The sequence below is a fragment of the Elephas maximus genome, chromosome 6 (assembly GCF_024166365.1).
Source record: "Elephas maximus indicus isolate mEleMax1 chromosome 6, mEleMax1 primary haplotype, whole genome shotgun sequence".
In the NCBI taxonomy this organism is placed as follows: Eukaryota; Metazoa; Chordata; class Mammalia; order Proboscidea; family Elephantidae; genus Elephas; species Elephas maximus.
Window position 1 is genome coordinate 129699597 of NC_064824.1, and position 26153 is coordinate 129725749.

The following is a 26153-nucleotide window of genomic DNA, read 5'->3' on the forward strand; positions in this document are numbered from 1 at the left end:
AGCAAGTAAATACCAAAAAAAAAAAACCCATTGCCGTCGAGTTGATTCTGACTCATAGCGGCCCTACAGGACAGAATAGAACTGCCCCATAGAGTTTCCAAGGAGCGGACTGGTGGATTCGAACTGCTGACCTTTCGGTTGGCAGATGTAGCACTTGCCAGTGGTTTCCAGCAAGTGAATAGGTCCTCACAAATGAGAACACATTTTGCTTATTAATCTCATGGCAGCCTCACCTTAGGTTTACCCTTCAAAAATGTTATCTGTCTTGATGAACTTTTGCACTTTGGTAAAGTTACTTTTTTTTTTTTTAAAGTTACTTTAGGGAAAAATATAATCAAATTCATCAAAGGTCTCATCTGTTATGATTCAAAACTCTAATTTTCTAGCCTGACCTTCTATGTCCAACCATTTTCTCAAAGCTTTCCTGGATCTTCTTCCCCCGTCACCTCACGCTCCTCACCTCAGAAGCTGAGCTCACCAGTCATACACAGGTTTCCCTGCCTCCTCCTTCCATGTCTTGGTGGATGGAGACTTAGTTCCTTCCTTCATCTAAGGTCAAGACTCAGACGTCAGCATGGGCTCATCCTCTTCCTCTCCCTCTCCACTGTCCAACCCATCACCAAGTCTACCCCATCTTTCTTAATATAAATCCCATGAGTCTATCTAACCCTCACCCCCGCAGAAGGTGTTGTCACTGCTTACACAGGTGACTCACGCAGCAGCCTCGCTTGCATCCTTAACCCCAATCTTCTCCCCACTCCCAACCATCCCACATACAATGGTCAACTCTCTCCTTCAGTCTTCCTTCTCCTTGTGCCACAGCTTTCATCAAATACCTGCAGTGGATACAGTGCATGGTCCACCACCCCAGCCAACCTTATTACCTGCAGTTTCCACACCTATACTCTCTGCTCCAATTACACATGCCCCTTCTGCTTGCCTGGCATGATAGCAGCCTTTCGTCACCTATATCTCTAGTTCTACCTTCCTCCCACCAAAACAGCGATGGTGGTAACAATGAAAGGAAGAACCGCTACCATTTCCTGGGTGCTGACTCTGTTCTATATTCAACTGCTAACCAAAAGATTGGAGGTTCAGTTGAATCCACCCAGAGGTGCCTCGGAAGAAAGGTCTGGCAATCTACTTCCAAAAAAAACCCAACAGCCATTCAAAACTCTATGGAGCACAGTTCTACTCTGACTTACATGGGGTCATCATGAGTCAGAGTCAACTGGTTTGGTTTACTCTGTTCTAGGCACAGACATAGCACCTTTCATTCTTCTCATATAATCCTTACAACCATATGCAACCAGGAAGTTACCCCTGTATACTTCCTCACTCCTAAATGAGGAAGCCGAGGCTCAGAGAGATGAAGAACTGGCCTGAGGTTATGCGGCTAGCAAGTGGGGAACGGTGATTCGAACCCAGCTCCTCTGACTTAAGAGTTGCTGCGGCCCTTTCTACCCCAGTACTTGTCAATCTCACTCCTCTCTAAACTCTCATCTCCACCCTAAATTCATTTATTTACTTATACTTCTTCGCACTGATTCAAATTCTGGTTGGGCAAATAATTAGGTCTAATTAACACCTAATTAGACCCACCACCCATTTTTCATTATTGTTTCCTGCATCTGACTGGGATGATGTCTTCTAATGAGCTTTTTGAGGACAGGGATCAGGGTACTGTCTTGCACAGTATAATCTAAGCAATTCAAGGAGTACACATTCTAACTACTCACGGACTGCTTAGTAGATGAAGACTTCTATGGTTAATATTAACAAAGAAGGATTTGGCAGCACGCCCTCCCTCCTTTTAATGTTTGATGTAATTCACCTAAGAGCCACCAGGTGTCACTATAGAATCATTTAAACAGGCCTCACATGCGCAGACTAAATCTTTAAAAATGTCTCTAGGGTCTTCCTCTACTACACCGGAAAGACTGGCATTAGAAAAATAAAGAAAAGTATTACTCCTCAAAGAGAGTAATCCAAAGGGGCAGGATTGCAGTGGCAGAGTATTATACCCTAAATTCGCCTCATTTGTCCATGAGGGGCTAAATCGGTACATCCAATCTGAGGTAACACTGACTTGGGATTTTTAGCTGTGTTTTTAAGAGGTAGCAGAAAGCACTGAGCTGTGAACCAGACGGCATGGCTTTGCCACTAAACAATAAGATGAACCCTTGGGCCAGGTCTCTGAGGAGTAGCTTCCCCATTCTAAGAAATGGCGACAGTATCAGCCCAATATCACACATTTGCTGTGGGAACACACAAAGAATACTGAAAGCTCCAGTGAGCTCCCTGAAGAGCCGTGATCCAGCTGACTTCTCTCTTCCTCTTCTCTTGGTGTTCCTGACCCTTGCCCTCTCTTTGCTTTCTCCAACCTGTCTTCTTGTCTGAACCCTCTCCCTGACTGTTGGAGGACTCCCCAGGACTGCCCCAGCCTTGTCTCACCTTTCTTTTGGATGAACTCACCCGTATCCACAGGGCCTACTTCATCCAAGAGAGTCCCAGCATAGTGCGAATGGTTAATGTGCTTGGCTGCTAACCCAAAGACTAGTGGTTCAAGTCTCCCCAGAGGCACCTCAGAAGAAAGGCTTGATGATCTACTTCCAAAAAATCAGCCACTGAAAACCCTATGGAGCACCACGGTCCAATATGACACTGATCATGGAGGTGGCATAGGACCGGGTGGCATTTTGTTCCGTTGTGCATGGGATCGCCACGAGTTGGGGGCCAAGTTGACAGCAGCTGACAACAACGATTTAGAATTCTGACTTCTGATGTTTTCACATGACAGATGCATTGTCCAGCTTCCCACAGCCCCCAATGACCCGGCTGTCCCATCCCAGCACCCCCTCACTCAGGTTACCAGCCAGTCCCCTGAAGACATATGCACCTGCCACCTCAGACAGGCATTTATTTACCAGCAATGAAATGAGCCAGAGAATTGGTTCTTGGAGGTAAAGAAGTGGCAAGAAAACCAAGGGCAGAAAAAGCTCAGGGTTATTGATAGAGCAACTCTGCCCACTTTCGGTTGTCACTGGAACTTGCTTGCATCAAAGTGTATCATAATTAATTTACATGGGCTTTGTGACATAGGAATAATCACTCTGAACCATTTGTCAGGCTGCAGTCATAGAGTACGCTAGAACACAGTTGTGTGAGTGATAGAGTTCTAGAACTTTGCGTGCAAATGATTTAATGATATGAAAAATGTCGACAATAATTAGTTTCCCAGGTAAATTCCATTTTTATCATGGAATGCTGGCTCTTAGGTGTGTAGGGGGCAAGTGAATGAAGTTGTAGAGAAAACACTCGCACATTTTTTAGTGATTTAAAATCCCCAAAGGAAATCTGACTCTCTAACGCTAGATTTCTGTTTTCAAACCTAAAAAACTAAGACAGCTCTTGAATTTCAAGTCACTTGAGCTCCTTGTAGGTAAAACCACCAAACCACAAAGTTTTGTTGATTTAACAGTTGCTAGACTCCCTTGAATGGAAAACAACATGGGCATATTATATTTTACCCTGGAAAAAGCTATAGAAGGTATCTTTATTATCACCTTCCTAGCTGTTACCTACTCTTCTGAGCCAGCTATGGTGTTGGGAAAAGCCCATGGCAAACTCATCAGCCCAGAAGGGCATGCGTGCTGCCCCCAGGCCTGTGGGAGCAGGGGAGACCCTGCATGAGACCACTGCCCTATGGGTTCGTTGGGGGGGGTGCCTTTCCTAGCTTGGTGGAAGGAAGAGCAGCTTTCCCCAAAGTCTGGATGGTCCCAGGCCAAGAAGGAGCCTGGGAAAACTTAATATCAGACTTAAGAGGAATCAAATGTCCTCTAGTCAATCTCCACAGTAATTAGAAACTACAGCAGACCTTATAAAAGGCGCCATCCTTGTCCAAACCCAAAACTAACCTCATTGCTGTTGAGTCGATTCCAACTTAAAGCGACGCTGTAGGACAGAGTAGAACTGCCTCACAGGGTTTCCAAGGAGCAGCTTGTGGATTTGAACCACTGACCTTTTGGTTAGCAGCCGAGCTCTCAACCACTGCGCCATGAGGGCTCCCCTGGTCCACAAGGATGTGTAATGTTCCCTGCAAGCAGACAACCATCTAAAACGTAGAGCTTCTTCCCCCAAATGTGATAAGGAGTAATCTAAAATCCTTCCCAATGCCACCTCATCCACAGGCTTTAAGAGGGGGTTTGCAGAAAGGTTAGGACTTAATCACAAAATATTTTGGAAGCAAATCCAGTAACTCTTATATGTGAAAGGAGCCCTGGTGGCACAGTGGTTAAGAGCTATGGCTGCTAATCAAAAGGTCAGCAGTTCGAATCCAGCAGCCGCTCCATGGAAATCCTATGGGGCAGCTCTACTCTGTCCTATAGGGCTGCTGTGAGTCGGAATCACCTCGATGGCAATGGGTTTGAGGTTGTATATGTGGAAAGTTATGCCCCATATGACAGAACCATAGGACGTCAAAGCTAGGAGGGACAGGACTAGCTCTCTAGATGTTGTTAGCTGCCATCGAGTCGGCTCTGACTCACAGCAACATTATATACAGCAGAATAAAATGTTGCCTAGTCCTGTGCCATCTTTATGATTGGTCATATGTTTAGTCCACTGTTGAAGCCACCATGCCAATACATCTCACTGAAGGCTTCCCTTGTTTTTACAGACCCTCTACTCTACCAAACATGATGTCCTTTCTGGCAACTAGTCTTTCCCAATGACTTATCCAAAGTATGTGAGCTGAAGTCTCGCCATCCTCACTTCTAAGGAGCATTCTGGCAGGGTTTCTTCCTTCCTTTGTCCATTCTCTTGGTAGTCTGTGTTATATTCAATATTCTTCATCAAGACCACAGTTCAGGTCCATCAATTCTTCTTCTGGCTTCCTTATCCACTGGCCATCTTTCACACACATATGAGGTGATTGAAAAGGGTAGAGAAGTGGAAATATTCAAATTATGTACAAGGAAGAGTGAGTTGCCCAACTGATGGAACTGGAGAGGGTCAAAGAGGAATAAATGATTATAAATGAAAAAATACGTCAAGGCTAGACTGTGGGCCCCCAACAGTACGTTCATAAGACTGAACTTTACATATAGGCACTGAAGGTTCATTCTTTACATACATCCCAGCTCTGACTCAACTCCTAGCTCCTTCCCCAGTTAAAACTCTGCTCCAGTCATTCTATGGCAGAGGGCCAGCCTTGCTTCACACCAATTGCTTTATACAGCTGTTTTAATTTGGACTTGAACCAACTACTCACTCAGACATTAACCTATGAAAAAAAAAATAGGAGAAGAATAACTTCCTTCTAAGGAATGCCTGGCTTTGCCACTAATGGGCTGTGCAGCCTCAAGCAGATCCTTCAACCCTCCGGAATTCTGTATTTTCTATTTATATCATCCACCTTGAGCTGTCGCTGCAACTCAAGAGAAAGTATTTGAATAGGTTGGCTGCTGAAGACTTAAGAGTATCCACCTCCCAAGCCTACGTCGCCTGTATGCTTAGGCCACCCTCCAAATTCCTGGCTGGAAAACGTCACCAACATGGGGAACCCATCTGTCTCAGGCAGGGCAAAGGTTGACTGGTGTTCTGTACACAGCTATGCTTGACCGCCCAGAAACAGAGATGCAGACACAGCAGGGCATGCCATCACCACAAGCCTTACTGACACACGGCACTGCAGGCTGCCTTAGAGGGTACAAAGCACTTTCACACACATGCAATCGCATTTCATTGTTTAGCAGCCCGAAGAGATAGAAAGGAAAGGACCAAGGGTGTAACTATGAGGCAACCGAGGCTTGGGCAGGCTAAAGGATCCGCCCAAGCTCACTGAGATAGGACCACAACCTGGGTGTTTGAATCTTCTACAATCATGGAGCCAAGGCAGAGGTGCAGATAGATATCTGGGTGAGAAGCTTGCCTCTTCCACATACTTGCAAGTTATTCAAAACTCTGAGAAATTCAGGTTCCTTGTATTGACTGGGAGCCCTGGTGGCGCTATAGTTAGGTATTAGGCTGCTAACCAAAAGGTCGGCAGTTTGAATCCACCAGCTTTTCCTTGGAAACTCTATGGGGCAGTTCTACTCTGTCCTAGAGAGTCGTTATAAGCCAGAATTAACTTGATAGCAATGGGTTTGGTTTTCTTTTTGTGTGTGTGTGTGTGTGTTGACTGATGGAAATAATGATATCTGCTTCACAGAGCCCTTGTAGGATGAGAGCAGGCTTTCTCAGCCTCGGCACTATTGGCATTTCGGGACAGATGATTCTTTGTGGTGGGGGCTCTCCTGTGCATTGTAAGATGCTGAGCAGCTTTCCTGGTCTCTACCGCTGGATGCCAACAGCAGCTTCCTTCCAGATCTCACACAAAAGCCAAGCCATTTTTCTAAATAATTTGTACATTTATATGGAAAAGGCTAAAGCAACTCTTCGGTTGCTAATTTTTAGTATCCTAAGTTTTGCTCCAAGGAGCCCTGGTGGTGTAGTTGTTAAGAGCTCAGCTGCTAACCAAAATGTTGGCAGTTCGAACTCACTCATGCTGCAGGAGAAAGACGTGGCAGTCTGCTTCTGTAAAGATTACAGCCTAGGAAACCCTATGAGGCAGTTCTACTCTGTTCTACAGTGTCACTCCGAGTTGGAAGTGACTCAACGGTACGTGACAACAACTTCATTTCCTTGCAGCTTCGGTTTTTAAATTATGTATCTTTAAAGCGGTTTGAAAGCATTCAAGATAAATTCTGATCACCAAAATTTTTGACATATTCAAGAAGAAAAATTCAAACAGAAGGAGGTTTGCCATAACTTAAGCTAAATTTTAACGTAGCTTCTTCCAGTAAGAGAGGTTGACAAAGAAACCCCCTACATACTACTCACTGACTCTAAAGATAAAACAACGCCGTGGGAGAAATATGTGGTTCCTTCTCTCAGGAGGAGCCCTGGTGGTGCAGTGGTTAGGAGTTCAGCTGCTAACCAAAAGGTCAGCAGTTTGAATCTACGAGCCACTCCTTGGAAACCCTATGGGGCAGTTCTATTCCCTCCTATAGGGTTGCTATGAGTTGGAATCAACTTGACTGCAACTGGTTTGGTTTGGTTTTAGTTCTCTCAGGAAGGTGTTGTTTTGAGTCCTTAGAGACTGGCCTTCACTGAATTTTACCTTATGGGTATCATACTTTAGCATGGTAGGATGGATTTGGACACATTTCTGAAGAATCATCCATCCGGCTCAAAAATTGTCCAAAACTGCTGAAGAACCCTCTTTTCTTGTAAGATTGTGGGAGTAGTTTTAATTAAAAAAAAAAAATTGTTCGATCTAATTGTCTGGTACAAATGAGTTAATAGTCTGCCTACTGCTGCCGTCAGAATATGAGAGATGGCCACAAACACAGGAGCCCTGGTGGCACAGTAGTTAAAGCAATCGACTGCTAACTGAAAGGTTGGTGGTACGAAATCACCAGCAGCTCCTTGGGAGAAAGATGCAGCAGTCTGCTTCCGTAGAGATTTACAGCCTTGGAAATCCTCTGGGGTCACTATGAGTTGGAATCGACTCGACAGCAGTGGGTTTTGGTTTTTTGGGCCTTAAATGTTCAAGAGGCTAGATTCACAGAAACCAAGAGGGTTCTTGAGCTTTGCAGATAAAAAGGTCCAGCAGTCATCAAGAGTGTGGTGATAAGCACGCAATAAATGTAGCTACTGCTTTGATTATAGAATACTGGTCCAAAGGATTTTAACAGACATTTGCCAAGAAACCAGTCTTGTAATCGAATGTCTGAGAAAGACAACATGAAACAAAGTGACGCAGGTTTTTTCACTTACTGCAGTACTTCTCAGAGCCTTTAAAATTCATAAAGCATGAATCTTGAAGGTGGTAACCCAATATACACCATTTAACACCAGAATCTGTTCTTCATAACGCAATTCATAGGACTGGTGTCACATGAACAAGGCGAACCTCTGCTTGCTAGGCTGTCACCTAAGCTGACCCACAGTCTAATATAACTGGAAATGTCTATCAAAATGCAAGGAACTTTGATGATAAAAGACATAAACATTTGTTGTTGTTGTTCTTTGCTGTGGAGTCAATTCCAACTCGTGTGCAGAGTAGAACTGCTCCACAGGGTTTTCAAGGCTCGGGCCTTTCAGAACCAGATCGCCAGGCCTGTCTTCTGAGGCTCCACTGGGCAGGTTCAAACCGCCAACCTTTTAGCTAGTAGTTGAGAGATTAACTGTTAGCACCTATGTGGAACTCCTAACATAAACATGACCTAATACCAAAACAGAAACCCTGGTGTCATAGTGGCTAAGTGCTACGGCTTCTAACCAAAAGGTTGGCAGTTTGAATCCACCAGGTGCACCTTGGAAACTATGGGGCAGTTCTACTGGCACAATGGTTAAGCACTTGGCTGCTAATTGAAAAGTTGGTGGTTTGAGCCCACCCAGTGGCTCCTGGGAGAAAAAACCTGGCAATCTGCTCCCATAAAAATTACAGCCTAGAAAACCCTATGGAGAAGTTCTACGCTGCTACGAGAGGTCTCTATGAGTCAGAATTGACTTGATAGCACCTAACAACAACAACTACTCAAACCTGTCAAGAATCTGGGACTACTGAGTACTAAATACTTGCAACGGTTCAAAATTCAGTTACGCTATCATGGCAAATTTTACATCACTTACCCGAGATCCTTTTTCAGGAAAGCACTGGCAAACGGAACAATCTCTTCCTCCACAAGGACTGCTATATTTCTTTCCACTCTGAAAAGCAAGCATCTTATTTAATATACTGATATTCATCACTTAGGTGGGTACATAGACGTACTTACAACAAGCACTTTTGGTTACTTAATTCATGTAAATTTCACACTATACTTTTATTTTTGAATCTGTGAGAAGACTAGTATTGGTGTATAAAACAGTGTAGAAACAAACTGTGGCTTGATAACAAAGAGAGTTGAATAGATGAGTAAGAAGCTTCCAGAGCTGAGAACAATGGGGAGGAAACATCATCCTCCATCTGAAGCCACTTAGCTTTAACCATTTCTCTGCCATTTCTCTTTCCTCAGAAAACTTAATTACTAAGTTATGAACAATCGTAGAGTGGGAACTATGCAGTTAGGAAAACTGAAAGTACACAGGAAGACTAGATTAAATCGGAAGACTGGCTTTTTGTCAGGATCCCTTGCTTGACCTCCAAGATCAGTGAGGGTCTGTCTCTCACATCGCATCCTTCTTGGCTCAAGTCCCCAGGTATAGCCTTGGGCTTTGAATTAAAATCGTTCTTCCTACAATGTATTGATTCTCCAGCATGGTTCCTTCAACTTGTTCTTCAGAAAGTTCCTGAACTTGAACAATTTGTCTCCCTTCTCCCACTTTTAGCTAATTTTTCTTGAATACTCAGAATGTCAGCTTCCTGCTACCAAAAAACCCCAAGCCCGTTGCCATCCAGTCGATTCCAACTCATAGCGACCCTACAGTACAAAGTAGAACCGCCCCCATACAGCTTCCAAGGAGCGCCTGGTAGATTCAAACCGCCAACCTTTTGGTTAGCAGCTGTAGCTTTAACCCCTACGCCACCAGGGCTTCCTCCTACATACATACATATTTTCTTAACTTTAATGCTTCCTCCAAAACACAGACACACACGCATATGTACGCCCACACGCACACGTGCACGCGCCCCGGGAGGAATCAGCACCTGTTCTCACAAACCCTCATTATCTATATCTGTGGTAATCAGCCACTTTAATACAAAAGTGGAGCCCCAGAGTAACTATTTCATAAGTAGATCCCTTAAAGGCAAACAGATTCAGCATGATACACCTGTGACAAAAACGAGGACTGACTAGTCATTCACAGACTGGGCTGAGAGTTGAGACAAAGAGTGGTGGTTTAGGGCCCCAAGTGGTGGTAAATGCAGCTTAAGGTGCTAGGTGAGGGCATGGGTGGATATGTTAGGAGGGCACGAGAAGTAAACTCTGCCTAGGCCATGGTCTTGTCCATTCCTCACTGCAACAGCTATATATTAATGGCACGATTCCATAACCGACAGATCTTTTTAAACTTAAGACTGTAACCTTAAGGCTTGAGGCCAACGGATAATGGGGTGACAAAAAAGTTGAATCAATATAGTTTTGATGGAGGACACGTACATACATACCTACATACATAAATACGTTTGTGAGTGTATGTATATATATATATAAACATAGGAGCCCTCGTGGTACAGTGGATAAGAGCTTGGCTGATAACCAAAAGGTCGGCACTTCAAATCCACCAGTTGCTCCTTAGAAACCCTATGGGGCAGTTTTACTCTGTCCTACAGGGTCGCTATGAGTTGAGTAACATCGTTATCTCAGTTATCTCGACAGCGATGGGTTTTTGGTATATAAACATATACACTTTCACAGATATGTAAATGCTTACGTATATGTAGAGGAGAGAGAAAGTAGTCTATCTAGAATAAGTTTTTCTTTTCTTTTTTATCATACTTTAGATGAAGGTTTACAGAACAAACTAACTTCTCATGAAACAGATAGTACATACATTGTTTTATGACATTGGTTAACAACTCCACAACATGTCAACACTCTCCCTTCTCAACCTTGGGTTCCCTATTACCAGCTTTCCTCTCCCTTCTTGCCTTCTAGTCCTTGCCCCTGGGCTGGTGTGCCCCTACATTTTTCTTCTCTATCTCACAATTTTGACTTCATTTCAGGGGGAAAAATATGCTCAGGCACAATTCAAAAGAAAATATATTTAAATTAGGCAGTAAAAAAAAATATATATATATATATATATCTTTAAAAATAAATCCCTCACGGGTCACTGAAAGTATATAAGGATTTGAACCTTGACAAGAACCAAGTAGTTAAATAATTTAAGTTAGAAAAATGTATTTGAAGTTTCAAAAATATATGCCCCTTGAGTTTTGAGTAACATCGTTATCTCAGAATGTAGAAACATTAAGTTCAAAATTCTGATAAGGTTAAAAAAAAAAAAAATTACATGCCGAAGGCCAAGTGGGGACAGCTGAAAGCACTTAAAGTAACTTGTCTCAACACTTGGGTTCATGCAAGGTTGGGATCCATTGCTCTGTGTTTGGTGAAATATCAAAGCAACCAGGGAAATGCGAAGGCCTGTTGACTAGATGGCTTGATAATAAAGGCAAGTTTGTTAACTTTTTTTTTTTTACTTGATTTTGCCAAGCATCACTGAGTTATTTGCAACAAAATTACATTTCAAGGGGGGAGCAAGTTAAAAATAAATTAGCAGATTCTAATAAAGATACAGGAATAGTCACATTTATATACATCTGTGACTTGGACCAATAGAAAAAAAAAAAGTGAGTTCCATCTCTACAAAGTTCTTCCACATTACACGTGTCCCTATACATATCACTTTAAAAAGGAGATGTGTTCATAGAGGACGAGTGTGCCCCTCAAAAATAGGTTGTGCAAACTCATTTTAAAAAGATAAAGACATTACTTGGACAATTAAATATTCAAAATATGAACCGTATTCATTGGGAATGCAGTATTCACTAACTTCTCAAAAACCAAGCTTAGTCTTCTTCAAAGAGAAAATGAAAAAATCACTGTTTTACATCAAGTATTTTAAAACAAATATTTGTGGCATAGAAAGTTCAAGAAACCAAGTTATTCTTTCCTAGAAGATTAAAACTCTGTCCCACATTGGTACCTCTATCTTATTTTTTTAAAAAAACAAATAATATATGCACATGATAGAAAATTCATATGGAACAAAAAAGAAATGATGGGAACAAATGGGTATAAAGGGAAAAGAAATTCTCTCTTCCAACCCTGGCCCCTAGCTCCCTCCCCAGGGGCAATCACTCTCATAAACGTTTTGGTATTCATAAGCATATTCTCATCACACATATACACACTTTTCGTGATTTTTGGCCTTGTTTTATTTTTCCCCAAATGGTATATTGTTCTGTACCTCGCTGTTTTCACTTAACCATATGTCTTTGAAATCATTCTGAATTAATACATATGGATATCTGTCAGAGGACATAGCATAACTTATTTACCCAGTTCCTATTGATGGACACTTAGGTAGCTCCCTTCTTTTGCTACTGACACTACCCTGCAGTTGATATCCCTCTGCAGTTATCTGTGTGTATAAATCAGGGTAAATCTGTATGATACATTTCTAAGGGAAATTCCTGTGTCAAAGGGTAGGTGCCTTTAAAATTCTGAGGGATAATGCTGAGTTGCCTTCCAGATGTGTTGCATCAATGTAGTTTCTACCTTTAAATCTCAATTATAGTATAGCTGGAGCCCTGGTGGCTCAGAGGCTAAGAGCTCACTGCTAACCAAAAGGTCAGCAATTCAAATCCACCAGCCACTTCTAGGAAACCCTATGGGGCAGTTCTACTCTGTCCTATAGGGTCGCTATGAGTTGGAATCGACTCGATGGCAACAGGTTTGGTTTTTTGGTTTATAGTATAGCTACTCTCCAGGTGAAATCTCTAGAATCTCTTCATACCACAAGCTGGTAGAAGGGTCCAGAATAGAACAATTATTGGTTCAGGGATGATATTCACACATATAAAACATAAGAAACAAAGGGGGTAAAATTTAGGACTCTGTAGACTTTCACAATAGAAGAAAAGAATATAAGACAAAAATAAACTTAAAAAAAGGAGGTAAGAGAAATGAAACAATATACACACATTTGTACTTTCTGCATAATTTATCTGTGAACCTAAAACTGTTCTCAATAAATAAAACATACTAAAAAAAAAAAAAAAAGGCTACCTGTCAACCTGTGCCTTGGTTTGCTCCCCACTACCAAAATTGAAAAAACAAAGGCCATATTTCACAGTGGGATTATGTTTATTATTTCAGGTGATGTCCTCAGTGCATCAGCTGAAATAAGCTGGGCAAGTCTTCTCACCCTACTCCACACAGGAGAAAACCAAGGCTTGGATTGTTGTTGTTGTTGTTAGGTGCCGTCGAGTCAGTTTCGACTCATACTGACCCTATGCACAACAGAACGAAACACTGCCCGGTCCTGCGCCATCCTTGGATGGTTACGGGATTTGCATCAGTTACTAGCAGAGCCAAGAACGAAGCGTTCCTGATTTCCTGAAGCCCATGCTTTCTGCTCCCAGCTGGTAAGAAAAAGAGAAAGGAAGATAACTTTCTATTTTGCCTTGCTTTGAAAAGACCTATGATAACTAGAGACAGGAGTGGGATTGAGTGGACCCGAGCTAAAGACTGGACAGATAGAGCCATGTTCTCTGGAGTTATTTAGGCTAGTTCAGTTGTCTCAAGACCAACTTGAGTTACAAGCATCCTACAGAGGAATTTCCCAGAAACCACTGAGGCTGGGCTTAGTAACTTAGATTCTTTAGCGAGGAAGCAAAAGAAAGAGGGCTTATTACACAATGTTCTAGGCTTATCTTCCTCCAGAGTTAAAGTGTTCAAATCTAATCTTACACTTCTTGATTTAAAGTTGAAATGGCTCAGTTGCCTCCTATGTCTCCACAAAAATAATTTTTTTTTTTTTTTTAAGAAAGGGTCACTGTGGCCTATTAGTTATAAAATACAGAAACCTCTAATACCTAGGCAATTCTGTAAGCTGTCTTTGCTGTAAAATATAAAAGACACTTTAGGGTTCATCTCTCCAACCCTTCATTTCACAGATGCGAAAACTGAGTCCCAGAGAGTGCTTGCTAAAAATCTAAAAACAACAATACATCCAGTAAATTTTTAACACGCAGGCAGAGTTCATTAACACACTTACCCCACATGCATGTTGTACAGAAAAGAGAACAAGTGTCAGTGACCTACGAAAAAACAAAAATCCGAGTTAATGTAACCTGTTCCTTTTCACGCAAAACACACAAAAAGGAAGAAGAGCAAAGGAATAAATCCCGGAAAGCCTCTTTTCATCTCTAATAGGCTGCTGTCGCCAGCCGGTCAGTCATCAGCGACACAATAAATGTTCTTCTGCCTCTGGATATATGTTATTCTACCTTTCTCCCTCCTAATCAGTCAGGAACTATGTCCTGAACCCATTAGTGTGTTCTTCCTTGTGCTGGGCACAGTGGGGACACTCTGAAATTACGATCTGGGTGGATAGAGGGAAGGGAGGCTACTCTTCAGTGATGAAAACTAGTGGAGAGAAGGCAGGAGAGAACCAGAATTGTCCAGGGGCAGTGTGGAGGCCAGCGACCCTGGATGCCAGTAAGTGGAAGGTTGGAAGGAAAGAGGATGGAAGGAAATCTAACAGGACTGGGCGGTAGGTTGGAACACAAAAGAAATAATACAGGATATTGACAAAGGGGTTAGATAGTCCGGGGCCTTATAAGTGAGTCAGAAATTGGACTTAGTGTCGTCGAACAACAATTGGGATCCTCCCTGATTACAGGAGTCCCCAGGTGGTACACACAGTTAATGTGTTCTGCTGCTAACCGAAAGGCCGGAGGTTCGAGTTCACCCACAGGCTCTTCATAAGAAAGCCCTGGTGATCTATTTCCCAAAAATCAGCCATTGAAAACCCTATGGAACAAAGTTCTACTGTGACACACGTGCGGTTGCCATGAGTCAGAATCGACTCACCAGCAAATGGTTTTATCATTATTACAAATAACTTTTGACAAAGGAGAGATGCAATTTTAAAAGACCACTAAACATTTACTTACATTTACCTAAGACTGATAGTTGTAGGAGGATTTCCATATCCATCATCTCATTTGATCCTGAAACAGCTGTGATGGAGCTAGAGTCAGGTCACTTTACCTCCACAGGTGGTAAAACTAACCAGGGTCTAAACACTGGCTGTGGTTTCCTGGCCTTCCTTGTCCTGTGCTCTGTATAGAGCCTTCTCCAATAAAGAAAATGCTTGCCCTAACTGAGCCTTCTTTCATTTCCCTTGGCTCCCCCTGGCCCACTAAAACCCACTGCCGTCAAGTTGATTCCGACTCATAGCGACCCCACAGAACAGAGTAGAACTGCCCCATAGAGTTTCCAAGGAGCACCTGGTGAATTCAAACCGCCAACCTTTTGGTTAGCAGCCACAGCACTTAACCACTATACCACCAGGGTTTCCTTCCCCTGGCAGCATAGTCCTTCTTCCTTATGCTGAGATGCTGGCAACCATGACATAAGCCTACAGAAGCACGTCTCTGGGTAGGGGGCTGTGGTTTGGTAGTTATGATGTAATTTGACAAGCATGTAATGATGTAATCACCTCCACAATGAGCTCTGATACAGTGTGATCACCTCCAAGATGGAATCTGCTGTGAGTAGCCAATCAGTTGAAAGGGACTTTCCTTGAAGGTGTGGCCTACATTCAATATAGGTAGACTTTCTGGCAAGGCTCATGGGCTTTTGCTCACTCTGGCTTCTGAAACTGGTTCCTATTAGTCTAACCTCCAGTTCTTGGGACTTGAGCTAGCAGCTTACCTGTTGTCTTGCCTGCCAGTCTTGGGATTCATTGGTCTCCAAAGCCTGTGAGCCAGAGGCCTGCTGTCTGATCTGCCAACCTTGGGTTCGCCAGCCCCTGCAGCTACACGAGTCAGAAGAAGCCTCCAGCTTGCCCCAAAGCTTTTGGGACTTTCTAGCCTCTAGAACCATGTGAGCCATTTCCTTGATATAAATCTCTCTATATATATATTTATATGCTTTACTGGTTTTGCTTTTCTAGAGAACCCAGCCTAAGACAGGGGCCTAGCCCAAGTTTACTGGCCTCCCAAACTAAAGCCCACCTTGTCCCCAAACATTCTTTTGAAATTCATGACAATTTCAACAAAGGTTAGGTTGGCATTCCTGTGTAGTAAACAAGTAAATTAAGAGAATAAAGTGTTAAACACTGGGAACAAAAAATTTTGAATCAAGTTGAACTCGTATTTACAAGTACGATGTGTTAAACAGGTCCTTCTCACTTTGGACATTTATAAATAAAGATATGTCTTTTAAATCACCTCATAGTTACATGGAAGCTGGCCAATGAAAAATGAAGACAGAAGAAGTAATGCATTTGAACTGTGGTGTTGACGAAGAATGTTAAATATATGGGGACCTGCCAGAAGAACAGACAAATCAGTCTTAGAAGAAATACCACCATGATGCTCCTTAGAAGCAAGGATGGCAAAACTTTGGCTTGCTTACTTTGGACAGACATCATAGTTGGTGAAGTCAAGAGTTGACCAAGGCAAGGGAGACCCTTAGTGAGAAAAATTGACCCAGTGGCTGAAAGAATGGACTCACACATAGCGACAATCATAAAGGTGGCAAAGGACCAGGCAATATTTTGTCCTGTTATATATAAGGTCACCATGAGTTGGAGGTGACTTAGAGGCAGCCAACAACAACAGCGAGCTTATAGCAATTTTGGCCTCCATATATATAAACTCATTGAAGCCATAAGCAGGGTAATTTTTCCCACATTTTACAGAATAACAGAGCTATTGGATAACACACTCAAAATACTGCAGGCAGAGTGGTGCAGAAAGCGGGTAGCTGGGTCGGCTTTACTGATCCATGTCACTGCTCTGTTGTCCCTCCCACTGCTGTATATTTAAAAATAAGGAAATTTTTTCCTTTTAAAAAAAATCGACAGTTATGACCTTCTTGCAGTTCCCCCATATCCACTACAAATAAGTAAGACTTGACTGTATTTGTGAAATAAATATAGCCCCTCCCTGCCACCCTATCTTCCCTCATTGCCCATAAATATCTGTTTATCAGCTTCAAAATTTTTTGTATTGTTCACTATTCAGCATTAACTCCCAGCATCTTTTTCAGTCACAGTTAACAATCTTGTTGTATCCATTTCCCACTGCTGCTATGACACATTGCCACATACTTGGTGGCCTAAAACAACACAAATTTATTATCTTACAGCTCTGGAGGTCAGAAGTCCAGAATAGGTCTCACTGGCAAAAATTACAGTTCTGGTGTGGTTTATGTTCCTTCCAGAAGCTCCAGAGAGAATCTGTATGTGTGCCTTTTCCAGCTTCTAGAGGCCACCCTCATTCCTTGGCTTGTGACCCCACCCCATCTTCAAAGTCAGCAATGGCTAGTTGAGTCTTTCTCATCCTGCATCACTCTCATCACTACTTGCGTCATCCCATCTCCTTCTTTGACTCTCCTGCCTCCCTCTTTCACTTGTAAGGACCCTCGTGATTATATTGGACCCACCAGATAATCCAGGATGATCTTTCCGCCTCAGGGTCAGCAGCCTTAATTCTGTCTTCAACCATAATTCCCCCTTGCCATGCAATATAACATATTCACAGGTCCTGAGAATTAGCAAATGGACATCCTTGAGGCCACTATCCTGCCCACCAAGGTCCCTGGATGGTGCAAACTGTTTGCATTCGACTGCTAATCTAAAGGCTGACAGTCCAAATCCACCCAGCAGTGTCAAGGAAGAAAAGCCTGGTAATCTGCTTCTGGAAAGATTAGGGCCAAGAAAATCCTATGGGGCAGTTCTACTATGTAACACATGGGGTTGCCATGAGTCGGAACCGACTTGACGGCAATGGGTTTATTCTTCCTATCACACTCATGAAATTATTTGTTCCAACTTTATTAGTATGAAGATACTGCACCTCTGGCCTCTTCAAAGCTCATGAGTGAGAGGGTCTGGGGCCTTTAGTAGTGTAGCTTCCCGTTTGGCAGTTATGGGGGTGCATTTCAGGGTTGTTGTTGAATCGTTAGATGAGTTGAGTCAATTCTTACTCACAGCAACCCTGTGGGACAGAGCAGAACTGTCCCACAGGGTTTTCTAGGCTGTAATCTTTATGGAAGCAGATCACCAGGTCTTTCTCCTGCTGACTTGCTGGATGGATTCTAACTGCCAACCTTTCAGTTAGGAGCCAAGCATTTAACCATTGTTCCACCAGAGTTCCTTGCATTTTGGGGACAGGGAGTAATAATATAAATTAGTCACAGGTCAGCAGGCATAATCCATAGATCTCTGGAACGATTGGGCTTTCTGGCATGTGAAGCATTCAGGTAATTTATACCTACAGAATGAACATTTAGGAGAAATTGTTGAAGAAAGGAAGGTGATCATACCAAAAACACTCACCAGGGAACCGCGGTGAAGGGCTTGGTCCATCCAAAAGGGCACCTTATTAACGCCATGTGCACAAACGCCTTCACGGCCAAGTCTTGATACTTAAAAAAAAATTCCACCAGTCTTCGCTTCTCTTCTAGAATGCTCTCATTTAGAAGTGGGGTTGTATGTCCTGGGTATGTCTGTATATGTTAAACATAAATAAATCTCTTAAAGCACAGTCTATATGATAATGTTGAAAATAATGACTTTTATTATTCGTACTTAATGGTAGAAATATTTTCTGAAAGGGGACTTCAACATGTCTTTTGACATAAGCACAATCTTTCCTTACTGATGGTTAAATTTTTATTCTTAGAAATACAAATACGTTGAAATTCATCATATAGCAAAAATACAAATAAAAAAAAAGACGTGTCTATAGCAAGGATGATGAGATTACATCTCGCATACTTTGGACATGCTATAAGGAGGGACCAGTCTCTGGAAAAGGACATTATGCCCGGTAAAATACAGGGTCAAGTAAAAAAAGGGAAGACTCTCGATGAGATGGATTGATACAGTGGCTCAACAATGGGCTCAAGCATAAGAACGATTATGAGGATGGCACAGGACTGGGCAGTGTTTCGTTCAGCTGTACACAGGGTCGCTATGAGTCAGAACTGGAAATGACTCGATGGCATCTAACAACAACGACAACATAGTACTTGTATAAAGATAAATTATTTTATTTTGCTGATGTGTCAGATTTTCTTATCAAAGCTATCAAATCTTTTCCCAGGAAAAACCAAGTTAAAATTCACTCAAGTACTCTTTTAGAAAAGGAGTCCTTCCAGAATAGAAATACACATTTTTGTACACATACAACAAAAACATATAAAAATATTTTTATGTAAAATGACACAACCACTATGAAAACAGCTTGGTGGTTCCTTGCACTACGGTGGCTTGCGTTTTGCTGTAATGCTGGAAGCTATACCACTGGTTTCAAATACCGGCAAGGTCACCCATGGTGGCCAGGCTTCAGCAGAGTTTCCAGACTAAGACAGACTAAGAAGAAGAACCTGGGAGTCTACTTCTGAAAATTGGCCAGGGAAAACCTTATGAATAACAGTAGAACATTGTCTGATATAGTGCCAGAAGATGAGGCCCTCAGGTTGGAAGGCACTCAAAATACGACTGGGGAAGGGCTGCCTCCTCAAAGTAGAGTCGATCTTAATAATGTGAATGGAGTAAAGCTTTTGGGACCTTCATTTGCTGATGTGGCACAACTCAAAATGAGAAGAAACAGCTGCAAACACTCACTGATAATCAGAGTGTGGAATGTACGAAGTATGAATCTACGAAAATTGGAAGTTGTCAAAAATGAAGTTACCGTATAATCCAACAATTCCACTCCTAGCTGTACACCAAGGAGATGGAAAAATACATTCATATGATCATTTGCACATGAAGGTGTCTTATTAATAAAAGGCAAAAAATAGAATCAACCTATATATGCATCAACTAATGAATGGAGAAACAAAATGTGATATATACACACAATGGAATACTGTAGTTGTGGTTGTTAGGTGCCGTCGAGTCGGTTCCAACTCATACAGACAACAGGACAAAACACTGCCCAGTCCTGCACCATGCTCATAATTGTTGTTGCTTGAGCCTACTGTTGCAGCCACTGTGTCAATCCATCTCGTTGAACCATGAAAAGGAATGAAGTACTGATAGATGCTATAACATGAATGAACTTTGAAAACATGATGTTAAACGAAAGAAGCCAGACACTAAAGGCCACGTATTGTATGATTTTCATTTATACGAAACATCCAGAATTGGCAAATCCAGAGACAGAAAGTAGATTCACAGTTTCCAGGGCTTGGGGGAAAATGGATGTTAGAGGAGATTCTGAAAGTTGTTCTTGAACATTGAGAGGCTAAAACGAAAGGAAGAGATGATGAAGTAAAAGAACTGAACAGAAGAAAGTAGATTCACAGTTTCCAGGGAGATTCATGGTTTTTTGGGGGGATGATATAAATGTCCTGGAATTAGCTGGCGATGGTTGCACAATATCATGAATATATTAAAAACCACCGACTTGTACAGTTGAAAATGGCTAAAATGGTGAATTTTATTTCAATTAAAAAAAAAAAGAAAAATTTTTTAAAAATTGACACAAGGAACTCTTTTACTTTATTCAAAGATCTGTTTGGCTTAAAGAATTGAAATATCTCATCTTAAAAATTTTGGCTTCTCTGAAGGCCTGTACCTGCTATGAGAATCGGGTAGAGAGAAGGGAGCAGAGAGTGTTGAATGTTACAAGCGTTTTTTAAATTTCTGGATCAAATGTGGGTAAACTAACTCAACGATGTATTCCAAGTGGAGTCCTGGCGGCGCAGTGGTTGAGAGCTCTGCTGTTAATCAAAAGGTTGGCACTTTGATAAGCGGCAGAGCAACGTCCCGTGATGTTTCAATTTCAAAATCAAGCAGAAACAGAATCATTTTGAATACCTTGATCTTTTCCCACCTTTAAATCTGCAATTTTAAATAGTTTTTAGTTGCATTCTAGAAGCAAGACTCAATAAAACATTGTTTTGGAAGGAAAACACAAGCTAGCTTGAACCATTCAAATTTGATGTTTTAAACAAACAGGAAAACAGTGAAAAATTAAAGAAAACCAGAGATATTTGCATTTTAAACCAGTGGTAGATGCATGATGCAATTAATCTCAATGCATATTACGAGGAAGTGCATGTAGGGAGATTTTATTAAAACAGAGTGTTGCTGTGGTCACCTTCTGGAAGAATACCTGTCCGTGGCTCTAACATCTAGGAGTTTCTCAGTATATTTTAATTGGATGGATGGAAGGATTGGACGGATTGGATGGATGGATTGGATGGATGGATTGAACGGACAGACGGACGGACAGGTGGACTGATGGATGGATGGAGGAACAGACCAACGTGCAGAAACTTAACTGCTCTTCCATTAACCGAATACAGTTAAGGGACACTGCAACACTGGGGTAGCCAATGCATTCTCGAATACGGATTTTTGTCTTTTTTCATCTACAGCTTATCCCCAGTGCCATAAAATTAAAAATCAACAACTCTCCTTAGATCCATCAGAGAATTGAGGTCATAGGGCAAACCTCCACCCCAAAAACTGGAAATGCAGGCAGATCCAGAGAATCATAGCTTACTGGGAGCAGATACCAGGGAGAATTTTGACAAAACTATACAGCTCCTAAAACTTTTAGGTTAACATCTAAAAACTTACATCTTCTCTTTAAATTGTTGTAAACAATAGAACTTCTGGAGTATTGTAAATGTTGACTTTAAAATAAAACTGTTCTATCACTATTTTCTTTTGAATGATCTTAAGCAAATTTTACATGCCTGTGATATTAATGACACCATTTCAATAATTTCCACATTCTGTTGGATCACCTTTCTTTGGAACAGGTAAAATATGGATCTCTTTCCGACACTTGGTCAGGTAGCTGTCTTCCATATTTCCTGGCATAGACAGGTGAGTGCTTCCATCACTGCATCCATTTGTTAAAACATCTCAATTGGTATCCTGTCAATTCCTGGAGACTTGTTTTTTGCTAATGCCTTTCGTGCAGCTTGGACCTCTTCCTTCAGTACCATCTGTTCTTTACCATATGGTACCTCCTGAAATGGTTGAATGTCAACCAATTCTTTTTGGTACAGTGACTCTGTATTCCTTCTATCTTCTTTTAATACTTCCTTCCTCATTTAGTATTTTCCCTGTAGAATCCTTCAATATTGCAACTCAAGGCTTGAATTTTTTCTTCAGTTCTTTCAGCTTAAGAAATGCCAAGTGTGTTCTTCCCTTTTGGTTTTCTATCTCCAACTCTTTGCACATGTCATTATAATACTTCACTTTTTCTTCTCAAGCCACCCTTTGAAATCTTCTGTTCAGTTCTTTTACTTCATCATCTCTTCCTTTCGTTTTAGCCTCTCAATGTTCAAGAACAACTTTCAGAATCTCCTCTAACATCCATTTTGGTCTTTTCTATCTTTCCTGTCTTTTTAATGACCTCTTGCTTTCTTCACATATGATGTCCTTGATGTCATTCCACAACTTGTCTGGTCTTTGGACATTAGTGTTCAACACGTCAAATCTATTCCTGAAATGATCTATTAATTCAGGTGGGATATACTCAAGGTCGTACTTAGGCTCTCATGGACTTGTTTCAATTTTCTTCAACTTCAACTTAAACTTGCACATTAACAATTGATGGTCTCTTCCACAGTCGGCCCCTGTCTTTGTTCTGACTGATGATATTGAGCTTTTCCATCGTCTCTTTCTATACACATAGTCAATTTGCACTTAATTATGCTCATGAGGAACCTTTACATAGATCAAAAGGCAGTTGTTCAGACAGAACAAGGGGATACTGATTGGTTTAAAGTCAGGAAAGGTGTGCGTCAGGGCTGTATTCTTTCACCATACCTATTCAATCTGTATGCTGAGCAAATAATATGAGAAGCTGGATTATATGAAGAAGAATGGGGCATCAGGATTGGAGGAAGGCTCATTTACAACCTGCATTATGCAGATGACACAACCTTGCTTGCTGAAAGTGAAGAGGACTTGAAGCACTTACTAATGAAGGTCAAAGACCACAGCCTTCAGTATTGATTATACCTCAACACAAAGAAAACAAAAACCCTCACAACTGGACCAATGAGCAACATCATGATAAACGGAGAAAAGATTGAAGTTGTCAAGGACTTCATTTTACTTGGATCCATAATCAACAGCCACGGAAGCAGTGCTCAAGAAGTTAAAAGATGCACTGCATTAGGTAAATCTGCTGTAAAGGACCTCTTTGAAGTGCTGAAGAGCAAAGATGTCACCTTGAAGACTAAAGTGCACCTGACCCAAGCCATGGTATTTTCAATCACATCATATGCATGTGAAAGCTAGACAATGAATAAGGAAGACCAAAGAAGAATTGACGCCTTTGAATTGCGGTGTTGGCGAAAATATTAAATATTACACGGGCTGCCAAAAGAGCAAACAAATCTGTCTTGGAAGAAGTACAACCAGAATGCTCCTTGGAAGCAAGGATGGCGAGACTGCATCTTACATACTTTGGATATGTTGTCAGGAGGGATCAGTCCCTGGAGAAGAACATCATGCTTGGCAGAGTACACGGTCAGCGGAAAAGAGGAAGACCCTCAACAAGGCGGACTGACACAGTGGCTGCAACAATGGGCTCAAGCATAACAATGATTGTAATGATGGCTCAGGACTGGGCAGTGTTTTGTTCTGTTGTGCATAGGGTCCCTATGAGTCAGAACCGACTCAATGGCACCTAACAACAACAACAACAGTCAATTTGATTCCCGTGTATTCCATCTTGCTAAGTCCATGTTTATAGTCACCGTTTGAGTTGTTGAAAAAAGGCATTTGCAATGAAGAAGTTGTTTGTTGGTCTTGCAAAATTCTATCATGGAAACTCTGGCGTCGTTTCTCTCACCAAGGCCATATTTTCCAACTACTAATTCTTCTTCTTCATTTCCAACTTTCGTATTCTAATCGCCAATAATTATCAATGCAGCTTGATTGCATGTTTGATCAATTTCAGACTGCAGAAGTTGGTAAAAATCTTCTTTGGCCTTAGTGGTTGGTATGTAAATTTGAATAACAGTCGTATTAACTGGTCTTCCTTATAGGCATATGAATATTATCCAATCACTGGCAGTGTTGTACTTCAGGACAGATGTTGACATTTTTTTTTTTTTTGACAACAAATGTGATGCCATTTCTCTTCAATTTTTTATTCCCAGCATAGTAGACCATATGATTGTCTGATTCAAAATGGCCAATACCAGTTCATTTCAGCTCACTAAGGCCTAAGATATTAGTCTTTATGTGTTCTATTTCATTTTAGACAATTTCCAATTTTCCTAGATTCATACTTTGTACATTCCACATTCCGATTATTAATGGATGTTTGCAGCTGTTTCTTCTCATTTTAAGTTGTGCCACATCAGTAAATGACGGTCCCAAAGCTTTACTCCACTTTGGATAGGCAGCTCTTCCCCACTCGTATTTTGAGTGCCTTCCAAGCTGAGGGGCTCATCTTTCAGCATTATATCAGACAATGAATGTTATGCCGCTATTCATAAGGTTTTCACAGGCAAATTTTTTTTAGAAGTAGATCGTTAAGTCCTTCTTCTTAGTTTGTCTTAGTCTGGGAGCTTGGCTGAAACCTGTTCACCATGGGTGACCCTGCTAGCATCTGAAATACCAGTGGCATAGCTTCCAGCATCACACGCAAGCCACCACAGTATGACAAACTGACAGACGCATGGTGGAGCTGCTTGCATAACCCTTGAAAGTCTTTCTGTGTCCCAAGGGTACATCCTCAGTTTGTGGATCTCTGCCTTGGAGGACCTGCCAAAGCAGAAACCACCTTCTTCCTTGTTCTACCTGGAGCAGGCTTTAGACAGCCATGTGCTCACCCCAACCTTTAGCCAAACAGGCCAAAAAGGAGTCGTGGAGACTTCGCAACTGTCTTCCTGCCTAAGATGCAGTGATTCCACAGCAATCCATGAGGTATGCAGGGCTTTCTTTCTTACAAACACCTGTGTTAAGGGCATAATGGCTTTTGTCTTAACCAATCTTTCAATGGCACCAAAGAAAAACATCCCATCACTCAGAACGGCATCCCTCTCACCTACCTTCCTACAAATAAATGGCTTTCATAATGTGGGATGGAGCCAAACACTGTCTATCACTAGTACAACAAACCAAGCCCCAAACCAAAACAAGGAAAAAAACCCACACACAAAGTGCTATGTCACTAAAATATATGCAAACAACAGCTTTAAAAAACTGTCCATTTAGGAAACTTCTGCAGAAGTCCTGCTGCCGTCTAAGGAGAGGCTTTATTTTGTTTGCCAACTCTCATTCTCAGGAAGGCAGTGTGGTCTACAGACGACTGTGTCTGAGCTGCTCAGGCCCCAGCTTCAGTCCAGCGAAGTCCGGGAAGAGCCAAGTTGTCTATCACCCAGTGCTGTCTCCCCAGCTACATAGAAGGGTTTAGGGTAAATACCTGACCCAAAGGCGGCCACCCCTCGAGCTTGGTTTGGCAACACAGAGCTCTGACCCTGGGCTGGGGAGTGGTACATAGAGATAATTGGGATCACGCAGCTTGAGGAGCTGAAATCAAGAAACTGATAGGAGGAAGGAGAACGTTGGGGGTTCAGTGGCAAAATTCTTGCCCTCCATGCAGGAGACCTGGGTTCCATTCCCAGCCAATGTACCTCAAATGCAGCCACCACCTGTCTGTCAATGGAGGCTTGCGTGTTGCTATGATATTGGACAGGTTTCAGCGGAGCTTCCAGACTAAGACAGACTAGGAAGAAAGGCTTGGCAATCAACTTCCAAACATCAGCCAGTGAAAATCCTATGAATCACAACAGTCTAATCCCTAGCCAATTATGGGGCTGGTACAGGACTGGGCAGCATTTCCTTTCATTCTGTTGTACATGGGTTCACCATGAGTTGGAGGTCGACTCCATGGCAGCAAACGACAACAATGTATGAGTAAGGGGGATGAAGGAAGACAAGGCATCAAGGGATGCCCTGAGGTAGAGTCAGGCACTAGAGGGCAGGGACAGACCAAAGCAAGGAGCAAACCTGAATTAGGAGGAAGAAGAAACCTGACTAAGCACAACTAGCCATTTTCAAACGACAGTCTCACTAAACAACATTCTGGAAAAGGCAAAACTATAGGAACAGTAACAAGATCAGTGATTGCCAGATGTTGGGGGGGGGGGACGGGCAATGAATAGATGGAGCATAGGGCATTTTTAGGGCAGTGAAGCTATTCTAGAGCCCTGGTGGCACTGTGGTTGAGAGCTACAGTGTGCTACAGCTGCTAACCAATTCGAATCCATCAGCTGCTCCTTGGAAACCATATGTGGCAGTTCCACTCTGTCCTACAGGGTCACTATAAATTAGAATTGACTTGATGGCAACGGGTTTTAGAAGCTACTCTGCATGATACTGTAAAGGTGGATATATGACATTATGCATTTTTCAAAACCCATAGA

The 26153-nt window shown here is 42.0% G+C and overlaps 1 protein-coding gene across 8 annotated transcripts in view; it reads right to left on the bottom strand.

Moving 5' to 3' along the window:
- COL4A4 (collagen type IV alpha 4 chain) overlaps window positions 1–26153 on the bottom strand; it is a 150084-nt gene that overhangs the window by 111384 nt on the left and 12547 nt on the right. For 7 of the 8 annotated variants that reach the window (XM_049888341.1, XM_049888337.1, XM_049888339.1 and 4 more), the window contains exons 3-5: window positions 18073–18242; window positions 13777–13819; window positions 8680–8757 (exon numbers count right to left, since the gene is read on the bottom strand). In XM_049888341.1, the coding sequence (XP_049744298.1) occupies window positions 8680–8757; window positions 13777–13819; window positions 18073–18242 (291 nt within the window). Of the gene's footprint in view, window positions 1–8679; window positions 8758–13008; window positions 13136–13776; window positions 13820–18072; window positions 18243–26153 lie in introns of those variants that run through there. The other variant, XM_049888343.1, reaches the window with a different exon arrangement.